This window comes from Diorhabda sublineata, chromosome X, assembly GCF_026230105.1.
Source record: "Diorhabda sublineata isolate icDioSubl1.1 chromosome X, icDioSubl1.1, whole genome shotgun sequence".
Classification (NCBI taxonomy): domain Eukaryota; kingdom Metazoa; phylum Arthropoda; class Insecta; order Coleoptera; family Chrysomelidae; genus Diorhabda; species Diorhabda sublineata.
The window spans coordinates 23,714,428-23,740,361 of record NC_079485.1 but is presented as its reverse complement, the minus strand read 5'-3'; the positions used below and the strand labels follow the sequence as shown (position 1 = coordinate 23,740,361).

The 25,934-nt window shown below is 32.1% G+C and overlaps 1 protein-coding gene across 1 annotated transcript in view; it reads right to left on the bottom strand.

The window, feature by feature from the left end:
• The window catches only part of LOC130450704 (probable G-protein coupled receptor 158), a 452,310-nt gene extending 434,278 nt beyond the window's left edge, over positions 1-18,032 (bottom strand). The window contains exon 1 of the mRNA XM_056789262.1: positions 16,778-18,032. Within this exon, the coding sequence (XP_056645240.1) occupies positions 16,778-17,804 (1,027 nt within the window). The 5' untranslated portion in view covers positions 17,805-18,032. The remainder of the gene's footprint in view (positions 1-16,777) is intronic.
• Between the last annotated feature and the right edge of the window lie 7,902 nt (positions 18,033-25,934).

The following is a 25,934-nucleotide window of genomic DNA, read 5'->3' as shown; positions in this document are numbered from 1 at the left end:
GACGAGCTGGATAACCTCAACATTCCCATAGCTTAGGTACGTATCTTAGTTTAAGTATATTATTAAGGTTAATTAATTTGCTTATAGCTTTGCGTGGAAAGATTTTTTCGCTGTTAAGGCAAATCCAGAGGATTGACGTTTGTTCTAACTTTTTTTTGGAGAAGTACGTCGAACAACTGATTCCTTCTGTTCTGTTTTATTTCAGTCTTCGGTTTCTTCACCTTCTTTGGCCTGGAAAGTTTTTTGTTGACCAGCTTTTATTTCATTTCCTAACTGGTGGATTATATAGAATAGACCTTTTACTCGTTCGTTTGCTTTCCAAAGTGAATAAACCGTTCTCTTATCATAAATTAATTAAGGTACCTAGATGGCTCAAATATAAAGCGAAATTTTTGAATAAACACGCGAAAAATTTAGTGTCGTTAAAGTGGCTGCACTCGATATTAGACTGGTCTCCTACGAATCATAGAAAACAGCCGGAGCCGCGTAAACCCACTTTTGTGGGTTTACTTATGGACATGAGGAAGAAGTATGTACCAGTATCTGTTGCGTAGTGCATCAAACTTAGTTTTTTGGTCAAAATTATTGTGAAATCCGCGGATATTTGTCGAAAATTATTTGAGCAATAAGAGGATGAGTGCCTCTCCAAAACTCAAGTTTGCACGCTTCTACTGCAGCGGTATGAAGAAAAAGGAGAAACTTTAATGTACCAAATATTCACTAGAGACGAGACTCGTGTACACTAATTTATTTCAGATAGTAAACGAGCATTTATGGAGTAGAGGAAGAAAAACGAAGTCGCGTCAGCTGAAGTTGCCAGTTGTACCATTTGATTTTCTCACTGAATTACGAATGTGAAGTATTATACTAACCTACTAAAAAACACGGTTGAGTCTATCTACAAATCAAAACGACGCGATATTCCAATCCGTAGAGCAATATTGCTCCAAGACATCGCCAGACCGCATATAGCTCGGCGATACGATAGAAAAGTTGAACGAATTGGGTTGGGAAATACAGAAAGACCCTCATAATAGTTCCGATTTGTCGTCATGCGACTATTATTTATTTGGTCAATTGAAAGAGGCAATTGGCGTACTGCAATTTGAAAACAATGCGGAGGTCGAATTATTAGTGCACGAACGGTTACGTGACAAGCCGAGAGTTTTTTTAAAAATAGCATCCAAAGCTTGCAGAGAAGTGGGAAAAGTAATAGAGTGTGACTATGCAGAAAAACTGTAAAATATTCCAGCTCCATAACTTGATAATAAAATTTTTTATAGCAAAATTTCAGTTTATAGTATTTAGCAATTGCAATTGTTGATACGCTTGATTTCACGATTTAGTTCCTGTGTAATGCCAAGACGGCTTATTTGGTAGATTTAAGGTTTTTTTCTAATAATAATAATAATTTCTCAACTCCTACTTGAATCTAATTGAACATTTAAAAGACACAATATGAAGTCGAAACAAAGTATTGGTATGAGTATCATCCATTAAAAACATTCGTGTGATTATAAGTTTTTCTGTCGCACTTTTTAGAACACTACATTACATTTTTTTGTTAAAAAACAAGTGTGGAATAAATTTATTACTTCGTTGGATATAAATATTTTCCAATTTCGATCAATGTAAAAATAATTATTTTCATATATCATACTACTATCTGTTCAAATATTCTCAGTTATTATCAAATATATAGTAAATATTTGAGAGAGAAAATGGATTCATTAGTGTATGAACTTCCATGCTAAATTATGAGTCGCTTTCCAAATGACTAATATTAGAGATTATTATATCCAATTGTAATGTATTACTGGTAAATACATAGCATTACGCAAAAGGTTGTGGTATGGATCTGCATTATGTTTCCACTGTAGGAAATATAAACAAATGACAAATCATCAGAAACTTAATGAAAACTTTGTATACCTTATACACACCCTACAATATTTGGTTTAGTATAGAAGCGTGTTTTCCAGATTTTTTAAGGTATAATTTCTTTTTGATATTTTCACTCCAACGATTTCGTCACAAACCATCCCGGCGATCTTGTGAGTTGCTACTCAAGTTTTGAGTCAGACACATAAAAACAAATATTTATAATTTGTAATAATGTTTTTCAGAGTATTCTCCATTAAGATCAATATACTTTTGCATGTATTTGAATCAATTGTCGGAGTATTTTTTTCTATTACTTTGAAGTACCTCCAAAACATGTGATTTTAACGCATACCGGTGTAGACCTCGCAATTTATTTTTGATTTGCGCAAATAAGAAGAAATCATGGTATCAAACAAGGACTGTACGGCGGATGACCCATCAATTCAATCTTTTCACTGTTCAAAAACGTTTTTGTTCGAAGTGATGTTTGAGATCTTGCATCGGGTCTACGTTGGTCTGATGGAATGGTAGCGCCATCCGAAAAAACAGGCAACCATTTGCTTCGAAGTTCTTCGTGTGCGAACAACTATTGTTGGATTTGGTTCATCTTGGAAGACCTGTACAGTCGATCTTAATTATTTTCAGGTTCATATGCATAGATTCATTATTCGTCTCCTGTCACGATCTTAAACACGTCTATGAAACACCGCGATTGGATTTTTTAAGGATTTCTTCGTTCCAATCGACACAAGTTATTTTGAAAAATTATCTAATTATGCAGTATCCAACGCGAACAAATCTTTTCGATAGTCAAATGTTTGTGCAATATTGAATATATGCGAGTTGAACTAATGCCCAAGTATGCCTCAATCTCACGGCGTGTCACATAACGATCTTGCAAAATCAGTTTACGGACAGTATCGATGTTTCCTGACTTTCCAGCCGATTTTGAACGACCTTCATGAAATTCATATTGTAGAGAAGTGCGAAGACGATTGAATTCGAAAAACACGTTGGCTCAAGATGGTGCTCCATCATCAAAAGTTTAAACCACGTCGAAATTCATAGTAATAAATCATAGTAAATAACTTTCGAATATTTTCACCGGTCCTTAGTCCTTAAATCTGGAAAATTTAATTTCAAATTCATTCATTGTTTTGGAACGTCCAAATTCCTGGTTCAAAGATTTCTTTATATGGATAGGAGCTTGAAATAACAAGAAATTGAAATTTTTGATAAGAGAAATAACTCAAAACTGCAGCACTATATAACAAATACAACAAATACAAAGAAGGATTGTAATAATTGGAAATTATATTCAATAAAATAGCAAGTGACGTTCACAATCATATATCTAGGACTTCATAAGCATCTTCTCCTTTGTAATTGATAGTAACTTTGTTAAAATATTTTACCTCAAAAAATATGGTACACAAATAAATTATACCTTATTAAATGTAGCAAATTCTGTCAGTACGTTCATTTGTCTTTCCTTCAATAGCTTTAGCTTACCGAAAGTTGGTACAAGGCATATTTCCATAATTAATAGGTTTAGATGAGAGTACAGAATGGTGATAAATGATGTTATATCTTTTATACTCACTCACTAAATTAAATAACTACAAGTCCAGATACAATATAGGATAAATTATATATTTATTTATACACACAGAAACGTTTTACGAATATATAGGACTGAAATAACTAACTTGTTCAATCAATTTGCCATGATATTTGATTATCTGATTAACGTTTGTTTAAAACAAATATTTGATGTGGTATCAACACGCAGAGATTGTTAGAGCCGGTTTTTGTATGGAGCTATATGACCTTGGAATAGTAATTGATTTTTTTTTCAAACTCAATTACTCAATTTTCTTAGTGACGAAGCTATATTACCAGCGCTAAATGTCATAGTATCTTGGAAGTAGGGAAGTACAACCATATTAAATGGAAAATGTTTATTCAGATCTTTCATCACACCAAGTGAGAACGTCTATCCTAACTAAATCTTGTTTAAATTATGGTATTCAATCGTTTTTTCTTTCAAATTGCCCATTTTTCTAAGTAATTTCTGAAAAACAAATACGATATATCGGGGAATTTATAGTTTTTGGTTATTTTGGCCAAAAATAGTCGAAAATTTGGTTTCCAAACTCAGGTCCCATTTTTATATCAAATGCGCCGAAAAAATGGACAATGTGAAAATAAAATGTATAAATAAATTATTTATGGCCAACAATAAAGTGGACCCTTCCAAATAATAACGATAATCACATAAACTGAGTTAATATACGGAGACTGTAAAGAAAATCTTACTGTGAAGCATATACTAATTGACTGAAAACAATATGAAGTCACAAGAAAGAATTACAATATTTGAGTTAATGTACCGAAATGCTAGGTGAAGACATTAACGTAGAGAATATAATTGATTATTCTAAGAACAATGGCTTATATATAGGTACTATGTGAATTTTTGTACTTTGTATCTTCTGTCTTCAATACCTCTAGCTGATAGGGCGACTGGGTAAACCCCGTTAGTTTATTTGTACTGGGGTTACTTGAATACAAATAGGAACCGTTTGGGAAAAATTATTACTAGAACCTTCCTCAATATAGCTTCTGGTACTATTAAAAATGTGTTATAAAATTATTTGTAGAGAAAGAAAATAGAGTACGCTGAGTCACTACTGATTAGATGGAAAGACGGTTCCTTTTTATATTTGATGTCAACAAACTATTGAATAATTATTATCCATGTTAACTTGAAATATATGTTTTTTCATATTAATTTAAAACATCAACAAAATACTGCAATCCAGAAACTTATTTACTTCTGATAATAATTCATATTGTTTGAAATACGATACGTATACGACTAAAGTGTTCATACAGGGTGCGTCACGAGGAACTTAACATGCTCTTACCATATGTAGACCCCCTCAGGAAGGATATTATGAGGTGTATGTCGTTCTTCTTGGTTATTTATGTAGTTTGAAAATCATCCATTGCATTTTGAAAATATTCCCATATAGTTTAATATTCTATACGAATCCCTAAATTAATTTTTCCAAAGCTGGTCCTGGAATTTCTAAGTTTAGTTGATATTCAAATGCTTAATAGTAGTGTACTGCATCATGGAAAAATTCAAAAAAACTAATGAGTTGTGTAAACACTATAGCCTATTAAAGTTTATGAACAATTTCATAAATCACCCTGGAAAGTAATAGAGAAGAGGAGACACTTTTTAGTAGCGTTATGAGAACCTTCCTGAGGGCCTCTACATATGGTAAAAGTATGTTAAGTTCCTCATGACTCACCCTCTATATAGACGGCTGCGTTTCACTTCATGCAAAAAGTAGTAACTTTTGCATAGAATTTTTATGATAAAAAAAGTGACCCATCAGCTGCGAAATCGAGTGGTCATACTGAATATTCATTCAGGGACTGCAGTTTATTATTTTGAACTAGTTATCAAATATTAATAACCAATAAATCACCTTATTGCCATTCAAAATCAAATATTTAATGACAGCTTAATACTCCTACTTCACAACTGACTCATATTATTGTCAAACAGAAACAAAGCGTTCAAAACAACTGTAAAATACTGATATTTTCAAAATTATTGCTGATTTCATATATTTTTTCTTGAAATTGAACAAACGGCTATGATCTGCTTTTGTTATTGTTCAGATTATTTATATTTCTTGTTAAATACAATTTTCACATTATTTACACAATCGTATAAAATTTAAAATAATCTGAGATAAACAACTTCCATTTTGAAACGACCTGTTCAATTATCATAATTGGTAGAAGTTCAGTAATTTTCTGGTAAAGCATATTTGATTCACGACCAGTTTCTGCTTTTACATTAATTAGTTCTCATCTACTATCCTGAATCAACTGTTTGTAGTTTTTACAATGTTTGAACACTTCTAATTAAATGTATACATTTATTATATTTGATTAAGTTTTTTTTTAAATGGACCCTTGTTAGTGTTTTATGTGACCAAAATACAGTCACAAATTTTGTCTTTTTATTTGATAAACGTTCAAAATATACAGAACAACGAACGTGAATGTTACCGACTATTTATATCGCTCCAAAAAAATATTGAAATGAGAGACAATAATTCCTTATCTTTTGAAAACAAAACATTGGATAGTTTGGAATAAGTAGTAGACAATTAAATATAAGGAATCCACATTTTGTTTCCACTTTGTAGTTTTTCACATTCTAGTCACTAATGTCCCAACATGAGCTGAAATCGTTAAAACGTGTCCGCGGTTAATGTGAGTGAAATTTCCCGGAGTAAGAAACGTTCAATTTTATTTAAAACACAAGATTCATTCATGCCTTTAATAAGTGCATTCTTTAATATGGCACAGTCAGATTGGAGAGCCTGTAGATGACATGTCAGCTAATTTAGCTTGAAATTATGCATACATTTACGTGAATGCTTTGGATTTCATGTTTGAGACCAAGAAACTAAGCATGTTTCCTTCACAATTCTATTTAAATCCAAAATAAACTATTGCTGTATTTTCCAGATAAAAGAAAATCAGTTTCACTATAATATAGAAATACATTGTCGGCGATACCATTATTTAAGAAACTATCAAACATAACAAAATTTACTCATATTTACTCATATTATCAAGTTATTTTAGATTCTATAACTTCCCAACTGATGCCTTGAAATCTTTATATGAGTTAAGCTTCTACATCTGAGCGGTTATAAAGATTTTGATAACGTTTCTAGTTAGGTTATTTCCGATTTGAACATCTTCGAGCCTTGATATAGAAAATCATATCACGCCTCTAATTATTGACAAAATCGTGATGCTTAGGTTCTACAAGAAATCAGTATTGGGACCAACTCATTTATATGAACTTTAGAACTTCTCTGATAAAATTATATGCTGTTTTGAAAATAACAAAACTAGATTCACTTGATTTATTGTCACTTTGTTCTGACTAATTGAAATGTCATGAAATTTCACACGTAGCCTTTTAAAAGTTGGTACATGAATTTGACAATGGCAGCGCCATTTGTGTGACACCCACACGACTTATTGAGTCATGGCATATTTCTCAGTGGATCTAGTATAGATTAATAGGTGAAGCTTCTAGCGCGTAACAAATAGATCTGGGCTCAATTCACACTGGTATCTCGAAAATTGGAAATATTTATGTATATGCGAAATGTTGGGCTTAATCATAATACATAAAGTCTTGAAATTGGACGTTTTTAATGAATCACTCTTGTTATGATCGAACGATATAAAACTTTAGTAAACGAAGCGGCTTAATACAAACATTATTAACAATATTTTAATAATCATTTCTTTTGACGATACGCTGCTGTTTGAGCTGACAGCGGTGACAATTCACTTCTTGAGATCTGTAATTTTTTAATGGTATCCAAGAGAATTCAGTCTTGGCAAAACTAACTACTGAGAAAACTGCAAGCTTTAAAAAGTTATGGGAATCTATTCAGATAAAACTCATCTATTATGGCTCCCTTGATGTCTAAAAACCGTATGACAACTAATGGTTTCGATGAAACTGGTCTATCAGCAGTGGAATTTCACGGTAAGAATTCAATAAAATACATGAGGAAAATTCCGGAATTAAATCGAAAATGGTGGTATACAATCCTACAATCGATTTCACAATTTTAAAACTAAATTTATTATAAATGGTAAAAGTAAATCGGGACAAAGGATTGGGAAAACTTAGATTGGCCACTGTTAGCAAATTATTATACATAAAAACATCCAATAAATATCTACAAAAATATTTGAAGAATGTGTTGGTTACGATTTGTGAACCGCCATCACATATTGGCATTTCTAAGAATTCATGTCATCAACTTACTTTACAAATATTTATTGTAATTCGCAATTTCTTGCGAATTTTGAGCAGTAAGTATTGAGGCCAAAATTAATTTAATGAATGATAAAAAAACAGAAGAGGAAAAAATGGAGAAATTATACAATAACCTGCAGGAATATATTAATGGAATAAGAAAAGAAAATTAGCAAATAATTATAATGGAAGATTTGAATGCCCAATTAGTAACGACAAAAATCTAGGACTAGGATGGATGGGAGGAGAAGGAGAAGAAATAATAATGAGGAATGAGAGAAGAATGATTAAACTCTGTGAGAGGTATGAATTGATGATGGGAAATTCATATGGAGAGCAAAAACTACAACATATATACTCATTCATAGCAGAAGGACAAGAAACAAAAATTATAATCGATTACATAACATACTCAAGGAAAATAAAAGAGAGGATAGGAAAAAACAAAATAGGAAGAACGCATGGAGAAGATAACATAGGAGCGGAAATGATGAAATATTCAGGATTAACGGTAAAAATAAATGGATAGAATAGAATAGAATAGAATAGATTAGAATAGAAAAGAATAGAATAAAGACAATAGAAGACCTAAAAATGAAAGTTAATATCAAGAAGTACAAAAGGATATATAAGTATATAACTGTCACTACGTTATTATATGGAATAGTATAGTAGTATAGTTAAAAGATGTTTGAAATAGTACGGACACGACAAAGCCTAAGAAGAAAAGTGACAGAAGCAAAAAGATATAAGAAAAAAAGGAAAGGAGAGAGTGGAATAAGTTGGTTGAAAAGAGAATAAAAACTAGTTCTTCTAGAGAAGAAGATTGTCTCAAACAAACTGAGTGATTGATGAGGTTAAAGAAAAATCTAGATGCATTGAGAGAAAATTAAAACTTCCCAGTGCACAAATTGTGATGAAGTTGGAAGCACAAACAAGCATATATTTCCATTATATTTTTTGGCGGTATCGTATATAGAAGTATACAAAACTCTGAGGAAGGGTGAAAATAAATTGAACGTCATAAAATCTTTGGACTATACTCCCAATGGAAAGATCTCGTGTGAGTTACGACAGTAAAAAATTATTCTCCACGCTCTTGTTTTGCTAATGTAGTAAATTTATTTCCATATCTCCTATAATTCGAACAAGTTTTTTTTAGTACTTCAGTAAAAACACAGCGGATTGCACATTATTTCCATCATCTACTCTATAATTGATATCAATACTAAGAAAACAGATAGTTGTAAATTAAAAATTTCCGTGCATGGTTTTCGGACGGAGAATTGAATGAAAATATTGGCAGAATACTCGAACTCCCATATATAGTAGAACTTTTTTGGAATTGATTACTATCAACAATTCTGTGTTAGATCCATCATTTTTTTTTTAATTAAAATTTATTTTATGATAAAAACGTCACGTATCACTGAAACTCACTCACTCCTAACAAAATATATTTATCACGATGTATAGATAATATGAGAGTATACATTTTTCAATAATTCTTCAATTGGTACAACTTATATAGACGTGTACATACTCTTAGGCTTCTACATTTATTTCAAAGTTATCTCTACTTACCAAATCTAGGTTTTTGATAATTTCGTTTCAATATTTTTTTTCAGAAAAATTAACAAATATAACATCGTAGCCAGCCGAGTACAAAGAAGAGTAGCGCTGAGAATATGCAGGGGCTATCGTACTATCTCAACCGAGGCTGCAAGAGTACTTGCACGAATAATACCTATAGATCTTCTAGTTGAAGAGAGATCGAGAGCGATAGGAATGACAGCAGGTGAGAAAAAGGCTCTTCGAAAAGAAACGGTACAGAAATGGCAAAATAGATGGAACGCCAGCGACAAGGACGTGTGGCTTCACAAACTGCTACCAGATATTACGCCGTGGTATGAGAGATCCTGTGGTGAAATTGGATACTATTTGACCCAAATAATGACAGCCCATGGCTCTTTCCAAAGTTATTGTAGGAGAATAGATAAAGCTGAAAATTACCTCTGCCTATACTGTAGCTCGGAGATAGATAATGCAGAGCACACAATTTTCAGTTGTCCTGCGTGGGCGGATATTAGAAACTTGTCTGAAATAATAGTAAGAGCTGAGTTACGACCAGAAAATATAGTGCAGATCATGATGGAACCAGATTTTAAATGGAAAGCTGTTGAGAGTATGGTGGAAAAAATTCTAAGAAGAAAGGAACAGGACAGTAGACAAAGAGGTACAAACACACAGCAACATTAGAAGATAATAGATAGACCCGAACTCCTCATCCCTGCATGCAGCAGGGGAAGGGAGACGTAGGGAGCAAAACAGAAAAGAAGGAACCACAAAGGTTAGGTTAGGAAAGGCAGCTCATCACTATGAAGAAATATTTGTTAATGGTGCCATAATGACTAATGAGCGGAGTTCAGATAAAAGCGACTAACAGAGGACATACAATCCGTCCGAGCCCCACCGCGACGCAGGAACCCGCAGTGGAGGCGAAAGTTTCCCAGCAAAACTATTTGCTGTGGAAGTGCGATAAGTCATTTTTAAAAAAGAAAAAAAAATTACTTCAATTGAAAAATCTTAAAAAATCACGATAATTTTATTGATTAGCTTGTGTACTTTTCTTAAATAAACATCCACTATGTTGTATAATAATATATTTCCGATTATGGAAAAGTAGAAGAAAACTATCTGATGGAACAAAAAAATTCAAAGTGAAATGAATAAATACCAGCAACAAGTAGGTTGGATCTTCTACAGAAGACGAAAAAGTTATATTACAATAGTGATTCAACCAGCGAATCGGAATCACATTTGCATGGTTATTATACAGAAATTAACTATATTTGTTCTTAGAGTTGCAAATCGCATGCAATAAAATCAGCACGAAACCGATAATGTTATATTTGCGAGATTTTCCATGAATCAATCAACTTATTTTCTCTCTACATATGATTCACGTATAGTTCATTACTTTTACGTTGTATTGTTATGTCAAGCACCCGTTTGAACAGAAACCTGATTTGTTTTTGTATTTCAATTTAAAGTTCCTTGACAGTTCTGGTCATTGGCACAGAATCAAAAAATGTACATGTTCCATACAGGACTGTTAGATAATCCATCACAATACTTAAATTATATGAATTATATTTTCAAATACAACTTGGTAACTTTGAGCAGCTCCAAAATTTCTGTTGCGCGGTTGAGGTTAGGTTTCATATTAAACTGATAAAAGAGTATTGTTTGTAGTCGGTGAGGATATGCTTATACGGACACAAGAAAATGATAGGATCACCATCTGACGACATCAAAAAACCGTCGATGAGTTTTTTGTGGTTATAACGAACTCTTCTATTGTCATAGCTTCTCCCCAGATAAAAATTTTAAGGGAGGTAAAAAGTAGATGGATGGATTGATGTTGTGTAGTACTGTTGTACTGTCGCTCCGCATAACGCGCCAAAATTCTTACATGACGCTTTTGAAATAAGTCTTAAGATCATTATCAAGCTGAACTAGGATGTTTGAAGCGATGTATGAGGGCTCTTCAGCGAGGCGATCTACAAATTCGTTTCAAATAATTTACATATGAAAGACATTTATATTATGAGCAATAATGTGATCTCATTTGATTATGATGAATTGCATTGTATTGCATCACTCTTACCCAATGTCACACTACATTAATGTGCTGTTTAGAGAGATTATATTTCTGAAATGAATTACTTATCAAATAATATTTTTTTAAAATTAACTTCCAATATCAAATAGGTTCCATTATAATAATACTATGGATTTTTAGTCCATTTTTCGTTACTTTTAAACTTAATTAATATAAATGGTATAGTTGACTATTCCAGAGTTGATAAACTACTTATTAATCCTAATATATAATATGTCTTAAATACTTAGAGCCAATGAAAATAATTTTCCAGTATTTAGAAAATCGAGCACGCAAACTTAAAACCAAGGTTTCCGTGATTTTTAGTTTCAACTTCACCTTGACAAACATTTGCTGACTACATATGATATACTATTTTGAAATATATAATCAGAAGTTTTTATCACCTCTAGTTTTTGAAATCCGGCTATGTTTGTATGAAACAAGCAAAAAATATATATTCACTAAGAGAAACTTTGCCAAAAGAAATCATTGAGTCTATAAAACTTCGTTTTAGTGCTCTTCTTGATGAGTAGGCTTATAACGCGTCGGAGACCAACAATAGTCAGACATCATGTTCGTATCCTAGAAGCGCTCTTCCATGATGCATACGCTTTCCCTGCTCTTCGCCTATGTCTCCTAAATTTTCCAAAAACCTATCCAGGTGACTATGGAGGAAGTGGAGTCTTATGCTCATATTGCATCCCACATAACTGAGTATCTTACGTTATTCTAATTAACTGTTTCATGATGCCCAGTTTTATATGTAATGGTGGAGGGAACTACTATTAAATTCTGGACTCTATTTCAAATTCCAAGCTCATTATTTTTTCTCAAAGGCCAGCTTCTCCTTACGCAATGATCTTGTTCAGCTCTACTGTTCAAAAGACATATACACAGGGAAACTTTGAGTAACCAGTTTGTTAATCGGAAAGAATGTCCACCATTTTTAACTCGACAGAAATTTGCCACTTATAGTCGTTGTATTTATATTGCGAAATGTTACAATATTTTTGGTTCAAATTTATTTTATGAATAATATACACCCCACAAAAATTATCGCATCACTCATTATTTTTTGAATATTTTAAATGTGTTGCCTGTTTTTCGAATTTTATTATTATTAGGAATTAAAACACCAATAGATACGCCTTTTGCAACATTTATTTTATATCAGTTTAATCTTTAGAGGACAAAAAGTTTGATTTACCAAAACATAGAAAATATCAAAAAAAAATTGTATAAAACATCTATACATAAAAATGAACGGTGCTTAAACTAAAACCAGCAAATGAATTTCTAATAGCGTGTGTTGCCGTCCCTCGCTCTAATTACAGCTTCCATTCGTCTTGGAAAGCTTCTAAACAGGTTCTGCACATATCCTTGCGGCATGTTTTCCCAGAAGTTAAAAAGAACATTTTGAAGATCATCAAGTGTTCTTATTGGTGCCGGATGTTGCTGAATTTGCCATCCTAGATGGTCCCAGACATGCTCTATTGGGTTAAGGTCCGAGCTACGTGCAGGCCAATTCAGGGTTGGTATCTCGACCTCTTCTAAGTACTACTGGACTACCCTAGCAGCATGTGGACGAGCTTTATCGTGCATTAGCACAGAGTTGTCACCGATATGAGGATTATAGGGCACTACATGGGGTTCTAGGATATTGGTTATGTACCTGTCAGCATTTAGTCTTCCATCATTCACTGGTATCAACTCCGTACGACCCTCGAAAAAAATTCCTTCTCAAACCATGATAGAGCCACCACCAAAGCTTTCAGTTTGACAAGAATTAACCTTATCCTGCCGTTCATCACATCGCCTATATACTGGTACACGCCTATCTGATGAATACAGACAAAGTCTTGATTCATCCGTAAAGAAAATATTGGACCATTCCAATCTTGCTACTCGATGTTCTCTGGTAAGACGTGGACCTCTAGCTGGCATTCTGGCTCGTAAACCTGCTTCTCTCAGCCTATTTCGATCTGTTTGTAGGCTTATTCGGACATTACGAGCAGCCAACAGATCTGTTTGGAGCCTTCGAGCGGTGGTATGCCTAATTCTTAACGCCGTTAACCTCAAATAACGATCATCTACTACCGAAGTTTCTCTTCCGCGGCCTTGTCCTGGTCTTCTGGTTAGCTGTCCTGTTTCTTGGTAACGAATAACAACTCTGGATATGGTGCTTTGTGGAACTCCAATTACCCCGGCAAAGTATCTTTTACTGCGGCCATCTTATATGAGCGCGTTGATTCTAGCGGCTTCTTCATTCGTCACATGTCTTGTTAAACGTTAAGGCAAATCAATTATTAACAAAATAAATTTAAATTTTCACTATACAATAACAGAATTTACTTAGAAAGTTCTCGATCTCAATGCATTCTCCAAGACAGTAATGATTTACTCGAGCATTTTTGCTTCTAAAAAAATTTGTAGGAAATTGTTATATTTTTTGGCCCATGTTAAGAAACCGAAATATCTGTTAAGTTGATACATATACAGATTGTCCCAAAAAATATCCTAAATTACCAGTGATGTGATAATTTTTGTGGGGTGTTTAGTTACCCCAGTGTATTTATCTCTATTATTTAATACAACAAATACATTTTGAGTACATTCTGAACTGTCAATGAGTAAACGCCAGTAGTTTGTTTCGTATTGCTTCAAACCTATTTTTATAACTCAGTTTTTGATAATTGAACAGAAGAATATACTATTTTTTATTTGGAAAAATAACGCCGTAATTTTTTCATAGCTCTCACGTTGAAAACTCAGAATAGCAATTTTTTTCTTTCAGTCTTGATAATGACAACTATGAAGCTTCTTCTAAAAAATCTTTTACACTGCCCTGGACGTTGAGCACAACTAGTACTTATACACTGCAATATAACATCGATTTTTGGTGTTTAAACTGTTTCAGCTCATGCTACAAAAATAAAAATCTTCGAGATGATTCTGTGGTTCTCGCCAAACAATCGGTGTTCCAAATTTTCAAGACACTACTTTTAGCGTTTTTGCATAATATTAAATATTCCACACATGATGCACAAACACAATTAATTGGGAGCTCAATAATTTTCATTTTTATTCAAGATCATCCCAACTTTTCTACAATTTTTAGACACATATCCTCCGCTTATAAAACAAAAATGATCTGGATTCTTCAAACATTATCGATTAATATATACGATAAAAATCAAAAACAAAGTAATTTGAACTGTTCAAAATAAATTTAGGGTGAATGTGATAAACACAATTTATAACGGAGCGTACAAAAAGTTAAATTTTGAAAACTAGTGTTTGTTTGATTCAGACATATTTTCTCATGTGATGAAACAATTCAGTGATAGAACAAGTTATCATCTTGCTACAATGGTTAACAACTTTGCTATAGTCAATTTCAACTGATTTATTGTCTTACATTAATATATAATATATGATTACTATGAAGGAGATGATAACTCGAATTAGTGACACGCAATGTATTAATCAGGTAAAAAAATGCATTCAACGATAATTCAGTTTGTGACTGAGGAATAGGACTACATAGTTATCTGTTTTCCAAGTATTTGAAAATATATATTCAAGATTCCTATGAAATATTTCACTGAAATTTTGACAAAAGTGCAATAACCTTCAACAACCTGTGGTTGATGAATACGTGAAATTTTACCTGAAGTTTCTTTCAAATACAAATATGGAAAATGTCGGCTTGTTGTGAGTAACTCAATTCTAAATCTATTACATTAGATACAAAAAGTTACAAAGAAAACTCGACATTTCATTTGATAATAAGAAAAATAAAAAGATACACTTACAAGTCAATTTTACTTTGAAGATGACAACTTTCTCTTATTTTCAACGTCGCTGCTTTAACCGTCGGCTTCGCTTCAGATGAAACAAATTGTTTAATTGGATTTTTGATAAAATATATTGGGAAAATACAAAAACACCATAACATGAGAAATATTTTGCTGGTGTTTTACCTATACAGGATTAAAACGAGGTAACTTTTCTAAATTATACGAAGTGGAAGTATTAATTGGTTGTGAATTAAGTTACAGTATTCTATAAATGGAAAACCACAGAATATGATTTTATTATTAACTGTAACAAGAGTCTCTATTAAACTCTACCCAACGATCTCCACGTTATCCGATTCAACGCTTCGTCTAAATTTAACTCATTTAGAACCACGGTTGAAGCCTCTTTAATCCCCTCTACGTCCCATGATGAATTCCTTTGAGGTTTAACTTTATCGTGGAACATAAGAAAAAATCCCAAGAGTCATAGGGGACAATAGGGTGGGTGTGGCATCGTTGGAATGCTTTTTGCTGGAAACTGTCAGCGTTCAATTGGAGCAATATACCCGTCTTGGCTTTCAACCGTTCCTGCCCCGAGCATTAATACAGAACTGTCCAGTCACTTTTTTGTCAGAGTAATATATTCTCATACCGTGGATATCGAAAATAAACAAAAAACGATCAAATTGCCTTTAGACGTAACTTGGACATGTTCGATTGTGTTGGTCGCTTCCCTTATGGATTATTTGCTGTTGAGAAATAAATATGTGGGGGTATGAAAAGGGGGGCTGACAAATTATAGATTCTATATAATGAAATTTATTCACCTCAACAAGTTTTCTCGCATTTCTTTGTAATCTGATTATCTGTACCTGATTATTGCCACATATTGAGATGTACGGATTTCTTTGATCTTTGTAAATTTCTGTAAATTTGTGTGCAAGTTTCTGATATAAATCAAAAGCTTCTCAGTCAATTTGAAAAAAAAATTCGAAATCAAGAGCATGTTATTTAAAGTGACACTCTCAGTTTCAATTAAAAAAAACACAGATCTAATCAAATAAAAAACGTATTTTCCACCACCAAAATGTTAATCAAGTAAATGATTTATCTCCTTCGAATATACCATTCTATAAATGTTATAATTAATAATCCACTTCCAACCAAATAATGTCATGAAAAAATATTAATATATACTAAATATGGAGTTTTAAAATATCCAAAAACCTCTGGGTTATTAATCTTCGAGCCATTCACGGCTAATATCCATCAATAAAACACGACCCTTACTTTGCATACTCAATTCCTTTTAGCGCTAGCTCTAATGGTGTTTATATTGAAGCAAATCTTGGTGTATAATATCTGTTGCGTGTGTGCTATTTCGAAATACGAAAAGTTTGAGATTTTATCTGTAGCACAACAACTAGAGTAACAATATACAGTTACCTGCTATATAATTGATAAGGAGTATATTGGAATCGATATATATGTATATTATGTTCTAATTCATTCACAAATAATTTGATAAATAAAAAAATCTCTTACCATAAGTATATTGCGAATTTTCTTTGATGACTTTTTCAGCATTTTTTCTAGCGATGTAGAACCACTCTGAAGTGTTGCCAAGATAATGGTATTCGACAGATAGGTCCTTAACCAGGATGTTTCCCTCGGGTAAACGATAAGCGTAAGGGCAAAAAAGCAAATGATCTTTATACTGATGTTCAGCGTAGCAGTTGCCAGCAGCGAATATAACATCGTTAAATTCCACTAAGGAATAAACCATTGAATAAAGAAGATTTTCTGAAGTAAGTGCTTTTTGATCGGCGTATTTCCAGATTCTGGTTAACATGTTTGCCCTATTGACACATAGATCCGCTTCAACTCTGAATCTTTCTTGAGCGTATCTGTCCACTACACCTTCACCTAAATTCAAATCTGTTCCCGCGGTGCAATTTTCTCCAAGTAGATGTTGAGATTCCACTATTCGTAAAAATCGAGTAACGATGTCAGCATGACCGCGGCTACTTTCAGCTCGACGAAAAGTTTTTTCTCCTGACTTCTGATTTTTAGACGTATTTATATCATTTGTATTCGGAAACTTCTCCGAGACAGTTTCAGTTTCATTACTATCAACTTTATTGAAAATTCGTTTTTCTCCCATGTATAAAACAGTTTTGTCGATGTGTTGCCAACTATTATTTGAATGAATGGCAGCGTTCGTATTTACTTTTATATTTATGTTTCTATCTGATTTCGTTCTATTCGTATTCTCAATAGATTTACGAGCATTTGGACTTTCAGAAGATAATTTAATTATTATCTGTTCGTCTGATATCGTTAAAGTAGAATTATCGAACAACATATCTGAAGATTCAGTTACAAAGTTAGCTACATTTTCAAAATCTGAAGAAAGTTTTTGAATTTTCAAATAATGGTTACCGTGTCTTCGGTTTCTAACAAGTCGAGCCCTTCGATGCCTTATTTGCAAATCACTTGAAAAAATTTGCCCTGATAAAAAGTTCAGTAACAATAACATTAATATCACATATCTGGAGAACAGGAAAAACATATCTATTTTTATATTTATAACACAATTAAATATTTATCATTAGTTTGACACGATGTTTTGACAGGTTTTATGATTAGGTAATTTTTAAAGAGTTCATGGTGAAGGAAAAGTTTTGAAAATCACGAAAAGCGCGCGTGTTTCTGTGACGAAATGAAACATGAGGCGATAGGGAAAGCGCCTATTGAGAACTGATTCGGGGTAAATATTGTTGAGAAACCAGATGCGAACAGGGATGTGAAAACGCGCCACCTAGTTTAAGAAGCTGGCAAGCGCAAGCGTACTTTTTGCACTCAATCATTTATATATTTATGTCCCCACTTTTAAAATCATGAAAATATGTGTTTTTCTCTTTTCTGAATATACCACACAACTTTCACCAATACTATAAGCGATAGTGCTGACGAAATAAATTCCACATAATGAAGAAACTTCTCTAGAGATAATGATTTTCAGAAACAGATTAATTAATTTTGTAGCAAAATATGCCTCGCTGCTTAACGTTTGTTCCTCATTTCGAATTGCAGGACTATAAATTTGGAATGCAACTGATATAGCTTGAAATTAAATTAGTATGATAATGCCAAAAACAAACTTTTTCATTTTAAATTTTAAGCGTCACGAATCAAATCTAATTATACTATAATTAAAGACTATTCCTCCATATCTTGATGCCAATGTGTGTTACTTGATTTTCCAGCCTATTTGTCTAAATACCCTACTATATACATACTATTTAATAATCATATGAGTCCCTTGGCCGTGACGAGGGTTAAGGCTTTTCCTTTCAGTTCATATTTCTTCTATGGACCCAGATATTTCCATCAAATCAATTTAATTTTTGAGGTAATTGTATCATTGAAATTCAAACAAACAGTAAATATAAAAAACCAGGAATTGGAAGCTGAAATTTAAAATCACTTTATATGTACATGGTTATGAAATTTGTTGGTTGTATGGAGCTTAGGACTTTCCAGATCATTTTGGAGGTAATGAAGATTCATAAAAAACTGAATTCCCCTCAATCTATGTCATAACTAACAGATCTTCATATATTGCTGTACCAAATTTATTCCATTACATATCAATTTGGAAAAAATATTTCTCAACGCAAAACCAAGTGACAAAGTTCGAAGGGTAGTACCGTTACCTTCACACTCTTTACAATGTCAAAGATTGGATGATCATTGTATGTGTATTGTTTGTGTGCTATCAATGGAGTTGATAACAAATGGAATGATAACATTTAAAACTGGAACTTTGTGAATAGTTGTGATTTGTGAAAGAATGTGATTAAGGATCACTCAATTCGACAAATGTAGAAAGTATCAGCAAATATCAAAGACAGGTGATGAATAACAGACCTGATATGGTAGTGGTGGCTAGAAGAATCATATTAACTACGCGGATCTTGCCATTGAAATTTAACAAATGTGGTACAGCAGAAATATGGAAATACTCGTGGTTTCAAGTATTATGTAACTAATTGGCGTCGTACATAAGATACTGCACGACAGTTATCGCTAAACTGGGATTACCAAAAAACACCTTCACCGACATACATAAAGATGTGATATTGAGTACTGGCCACACAGTGTCCAAGTTTATTATGTAACTGAGCTCAATTCCTTTGATACTCTATATCCGAGATAGATAAATAAACTGGCTTTAAGCTGAGTAGTGCCTTTATCACATATTGATAATATTTAATAATCATCATATTTTTAATTCTAACAATTTCGAATGTAGGCGATATTTTTCATATTTATAGACCAAATTCACTGCGGTTAGTTTTCGAAACAAATATCTGTAATAGTTTATTACAATACTAAAACAAATTACATTGGAGAGAACAAATTATGATGGAAAAACAATCATAAGGATTATACAGCCGCGCGTTTTAAAATTCTATATTTGGCATAAAATTACCGATTCAAGTTTTTTTTTTCTAATACCGAGAGGATTCAATTAGTCAGAAATACGATTACATCGTAGAAATAATTGAGAAATTACTTATTAAGGGGAAATTTTTCTATAGTAAAGGAGAAAATTCATCTTGAGAATCTTAAAACCAGCGTAGAAGGCTTAAAAAACTGGTAAAATGTGCAAGGAATTGGAAATTTGGATAGTTTATGTAATGACCTGTCGTCTGGTTTCGATTTTCTCGTCCCTTGAGAATCATGAAAAATTGGTGTTGTGCATGTTTCCAGTTATTTGTCTTGTTAACAACCATTCGAGCAGAAAAGATGTATAAACAATTATCAAATTCAAATCAAATCATTCCGAGATGTTACAATAAAACTATAGCTACGAAACTTATCATTTAGGTTTATGGCAGTCTTCAAAACGATATATTGTAGATATATAATTATCCACATAAGTATATCCTAAAAAGATAACATATTATACACAGTGAAACAAAATCATTTTATTCCTGTAAAATTTCATACTTATTATGTGGTTTCTAATACATTCATGTTTTTTAATGATAGGTTGAAGTTCAGTGATTTCGAATGATCAATATTATTTTGAAATATCTCACTTCATGTTACCTCTATCTCATATAGAAGAACCCTAAAGACTTGATGAAGATGTGGTATATGTGTTAACCCTCTACCGATTATGTGTAAATCGAAATATGTTAGGGAATCTCCAACATGAATTTCCAATATTTTCTTTAATGTATCAATGTGCATTTATATTACCTCTAACAAAGATATTATACTGAATTTATATAATATTTTAAAGATGTTCTCATTAAAGATCAGTCTTTGAAAGATAAAATGATAACATCCTTGATAAGAAAATATTTGAGTTAAACTGCATCTCATTTTTGAGGCGAAAACAAACTCTTATAATGACATGATTTTGATTTTATCTTGAAATTCATCCAAATATTTAAGTCTTCGTAAAACTGTTTTCATACATTATATATTCAAAAATAATCTACATCAAATAATGCGTTGTATCCTATTTCGATGGCTTCAAAGTATAACTTTTCATCAGATTTTTATAGAAAATAACTGCATCACATCTAGTCTTGGCTTAAAATGTCAGTGAAATGCCTGCTTGAAGACTTTGGGGAAAGTTTCAAAATAATAAACTGTAATTTCTAGCGACTGTATCTGCCTACAAAATGAATGGTTGATAAAAGAAGAAGCGGAATACGACGACTGCAATTATGTTGAAAATCGGAAAATCTTTGATCATTCCAAATAATTCTTAGATACGATACGATTTTTTTCCAATATTTGATCTATCGTGGTTGTGACTATTAAATACTGTTTGTGACAATGTTCACTCGGTTTATTTCGTTTTAGAAATCAAATAACGATAAATCATATTGGTTAAAATATTATAGAAGAGAAAATAAAAATGGGTAGAATAATTTGTACAGTAATGTGAAAAATTAAATTGGAATTTGAGGAACCCTTGATGATATTCATACAGAACACATCATTTATACTACTACTATACCAACACCTACAATCACTCTGTCTGACGCTTTTCTTACATTTATCAATTTCAATGCTTTGAAATGCATTCAACAATTTATTATTGGATACATGTTTTAACAATTTGACAGTATTAATACTTAAGTTATGATTATGAGTGGCAGCGTGATCGTCAATACTCGATTTTTCAGTCTAAACCGAAAGCTTAAATAGGGAAAAAGCTCCAATTCCTTACAGCCCACCCTATAGTTTACTAGTATAAATATGAAAATTTACGCCAAGGATGGTATAGAATAGGTAACTCAAGTTATTAGGCTTTAGCTTAGCTTCAGTCTCCGAAGATGATAATTTGGTTATCAAAGCACGCGTCAGACAGTTTAATTGTGAGTGTTGGTGTAGTGGTAGTATTAATAAAGAATATGAAAAATGATATATTTCACGTTGGAACAAATAAACAACAGATATTCCTAGTAGAACATTTCAACTATATATTGTTGGCGTATATTCCAATGAACTATTAAGTAAAATTATCTTGTTGTATACAATCACTATTTATCGCAGTAATTGGTAATTTTGACTAATGACAACCAGATAGGCGATATTAATGAATTCCATGAATTAGGAAATAGTCGCCATTACGAAAGTATTGATTAACGATATATAAATTTATAAAAACAGTGAAATACACTGAATGAAACGAATAACAAAACAACCTTAATATTGTAAAAAGTATTATACTAATAATGATGATTTAGTTCAACAAAAGTAAAAAGCTATAGAATCGAATCTTAATAATATAATTAAGACACTATTCAGGTTTTCACTACCGTCAAGAAAGCTTCAGGATCCTCTGGATAACGTTGTAAAAAACCAGATCGATTTTATTTTCATCAATGAAGATCTACCAAACGAGTATATATACACCTATTCCGTATCATCCTTGAGTTTTTGAATGTTCCATTTTGGGTGTTTTATTCTTGCCATTGACCTTTCTTTAGAGAACTTACCTCCAATGGTCAATTCGACAAAATAATGATCAGGGTCACAGTGAGGAGCTTTTTGGACTAGCACATGGTATATCTGATTAACTTCATCCCTTCCAGGAATTTTCCAGGAACCAAGGTGTATTCTCTTATGTTTAAAACGTTTTGAAATGTGAAGCTTATAATATATATATATATATATATATATATATATATATATATATATATATATATGTATGTATATATATATATATATATATACATTTTCATTACTGCATTATAACGTAATATGTATTGATTGTTGGCTCTGTCAAGTAAAATCATTTTACTGACCAATCAATAGATCAAAACATACAAACTTTCTTTACACGTAATGTAATAGTTTCTTTTATCTGATTTTCTTTACAAACTAAAATCAGTGGAAAAGAAACTTCACCTTACTAAAGAAACGTCTAACAACGTCTCAGACACCATAGTTCAATTTTCTCAAATAATAAGCTCAATTTCAAAGGCTCCATATGTAGCAATAGTATGATATCACTCCACAACATCCGTCCATCTTCTTCTCAGCTTTTTCCTAAACTGTCTTAGTGAGAGAGAAGCTAAAACTATGAGAAAAATTCGAGTTTTCGAATTCGTCATAACAAATATACACATGGTTATATATCATGTCTTCAGAAATAGTGAGGAGTGAGACTGCGAGTCTTGAGATTTTGGCCTGGGTTTTGCAGAAAAAGCAAGACGATACAAAAACTAAGAAGTGAAAGACTTATAGAAGAACGAGTCCTAGTATTGCAAAGCGTACGCAAGTCCTATACCGAGCATCCAAGATTCTTGTACAATTTTTGTTCCATTTTCACTTTTTCAAATATTGGTCTTAAAAATAGAGTCTAAATTTCTTTCAAACGATTTTCAAAAATTTATAAATGAGAGTATCATCTTGGCATGGATTCTGCACACAAAAAGTGTTCGAGAAGGATAGGCATAGAGGTATTTGAGATTTTGAAAACTAAAAGATAAAATATGGTTAAATGGAAATCGTTGTATTCTTTTGATAGTTGCATAATTAACAAACATAAATTCTCTTGTTTTCATATGATCAGAAAAATCTTATATTTGGTCCTATAAAATATAGTGAAAAGGTTAAAAGCCGTCCCTGTCTTGTTCTAAGCCACTATACTGTGTGATTTGATTGGTGTTTTATAATTAAGAAAAATTGTACCTAAAAAAGGTTTTTGTTTTGCGACTCAAAGCTCGAGTTTAAAAACTTTTTATCAAATTGTAAAATTAAACATTCTAGAGTAGCTTTCTTTCCTTTACAATGTCCTGATAAAAATTAATACAATTCGAAAGTTAAGTTGAAATCTGACAAATAATTATATAAACACGAAAACATCTCTCAAATTATGAATTTTCATCATTATCGTACTATTTTTAAGATCTTTAAAAAGTGGACGATTTAAAAAGAAAAAGTCACTTATATAAGAGCCTCTGCAACGTTTTTCATAATATTTATACCAACACACTCCATTTCTTCTTTCTCAATAATTTATTTACTTAGACTTACTTTAAAGTTTAAAGAGAGTTGTTAGGGTCTTGATACAAAACCAAGACCACTATTATACTTGAGGTCCAAAATCTAGACTAAAGGTAACCTGGTCTTGGTCTTGTATTCACTTATCACTGTAATAAAATTGTCCTATCTGGCATAATTGTCATACTAGTATCAGCGTCAAGTAACTAACCGGTTACTGTTGAGCCTAATCCGTAGGGAAAAATGAACAAACAAAAAGAATTTTCTCAAAGTTTTCAAAGTGCCAATGCCTGTAGATAAATTTGGTTGCTACAGTTTCAGTCGGTAAAAATTGTGTCAATATTTTCGACAGAATAGTAACAAAGTACGCTTTTTCTAAAATGAAATAAAAAAGGTTTAGTTATTTCACTCGTACATCGGATGGTCCTCATGTTTGATAAACTACAAAAAGTGCTCCACTTTAATGCCTAACTGAAAATTCAATTAGCTGATACCTTGAAAAATTCAATTAAAGAATCAACGTTGGCGGCTTGGTTGTAATGTCTGTTGTTGAAACTTGAGTATTGAATGTTACTTTCACACATACATAATATACCGTTTTATTAAAAAAAACGACTACGCTGTTTTTAATTCCTTGTTTAACAAAATTGCCACTTCTAGTTCCTCTTTACGTTTTTAATTTAGATAATAAAATTGGATTACATGTGATGATCAAAAAAGTTATTTATTTCACAGATATTGAGTTTTGAAGGAATTATTTTTATTCTACCACAAAACATTGGGTAGAAAAGTATGGAATATATAAGATGAGACGATTTTGACAAATATACGTAGAATGGTCATTAATTACAAAACGAATTATTTTTTAACCCATTGATTAATTGGGATATGATAATAAATTTATTTCCACTCGTGTATCTCAAAATAAAATTAGTTCAAAATTCACTCTTGAACTTGTAATTCATAATATTCATTTCGGGTTCTAAACTAAACGTTTAGCCGGCAATTGTAAATAAAATCGGAGTGAATAACTGTTTAACTGGGCTCATATATAAAGAAAAATTCTCCACCTCTATGGGAGCATATGCTGGTCGTAAAGATGTATCAAAACAGGAAGTAAGATCAAAAATTTAACAATGATGATAGTATAGAGAGATGAAGGAATAGAACATAAATTTGAGAAACTATTATCGGAAAACGGTGAAAATACGACTTTTCGTTCGGATGTGCCAGGCTATAAACTTGTTTCGTTTTCTACAACATAGATTGTGTAATGCGGGCCACAGTTATATTTGTGAGATAGGCATACTTATATTTTAATTATCCCATGCGTACGTCAATGGTAATCACCACAATCATTTTCTTCTGTTTTGTCAATAAAAATGTTTCATTCAATGTTGTCGCGGTTTTTATAATTTTTGAATAAAAACGAGACTGAGGCTTTTGGGAATTTGAGTTCACTCTTACCATTGCGAATATGTTAAATGAATTTAAGATGAGTTTTTTCAGTTTCTGAATATTTATACGATATGGTTTCTGTTTGTTAGTCTGAAGAACGTCTCTGTATTTTATGGAAATATAGTATTAATAATGTTCCATTTTTAACAAATTCAAATATACCGGGTGAATAACTAAGAACGGCCTCAGGAACAGATTATATTACAGCTTCAGGGACAAAAATATAACAAAAGTGGCCCGAGAAACAAGTGGGAATCATATTCAAAATTTTAGGTCCACTATTAGAGGGCGTATTTAAAAATTTTAAATTAAAAAAACAAAATTTTTCACTATTCACCCAATCATGATGCGCTATATATACGATAATCAAATTCTTCAAAAAATTCTGCCCATTTTTTATACTACAAGCTTCAGCCTATTTCCTCAAAAAGAAGTGGTGGGAGTGTTGTTATGAAAAATGCCTGTAAATCCGTTTTCGCTTAGCCGATTTTTAGAAACTTGATGTTGTTTGAAAGAGCTTCTGTCCAGCTACACAAAATATATCAGTTCCAAGCATATATTTTAGATATTGTAATTTCTCTCGCCAGTTTAAGTAAGTCTTTTAAAAGTAAATGAAATTAGCATTAAAGTAGCTTAAACCACATGTCGATATTTTTTTTCTGTTTTTGTCTATCTCTCCAAAGGTGGAAAGCGTGTTGTGAAA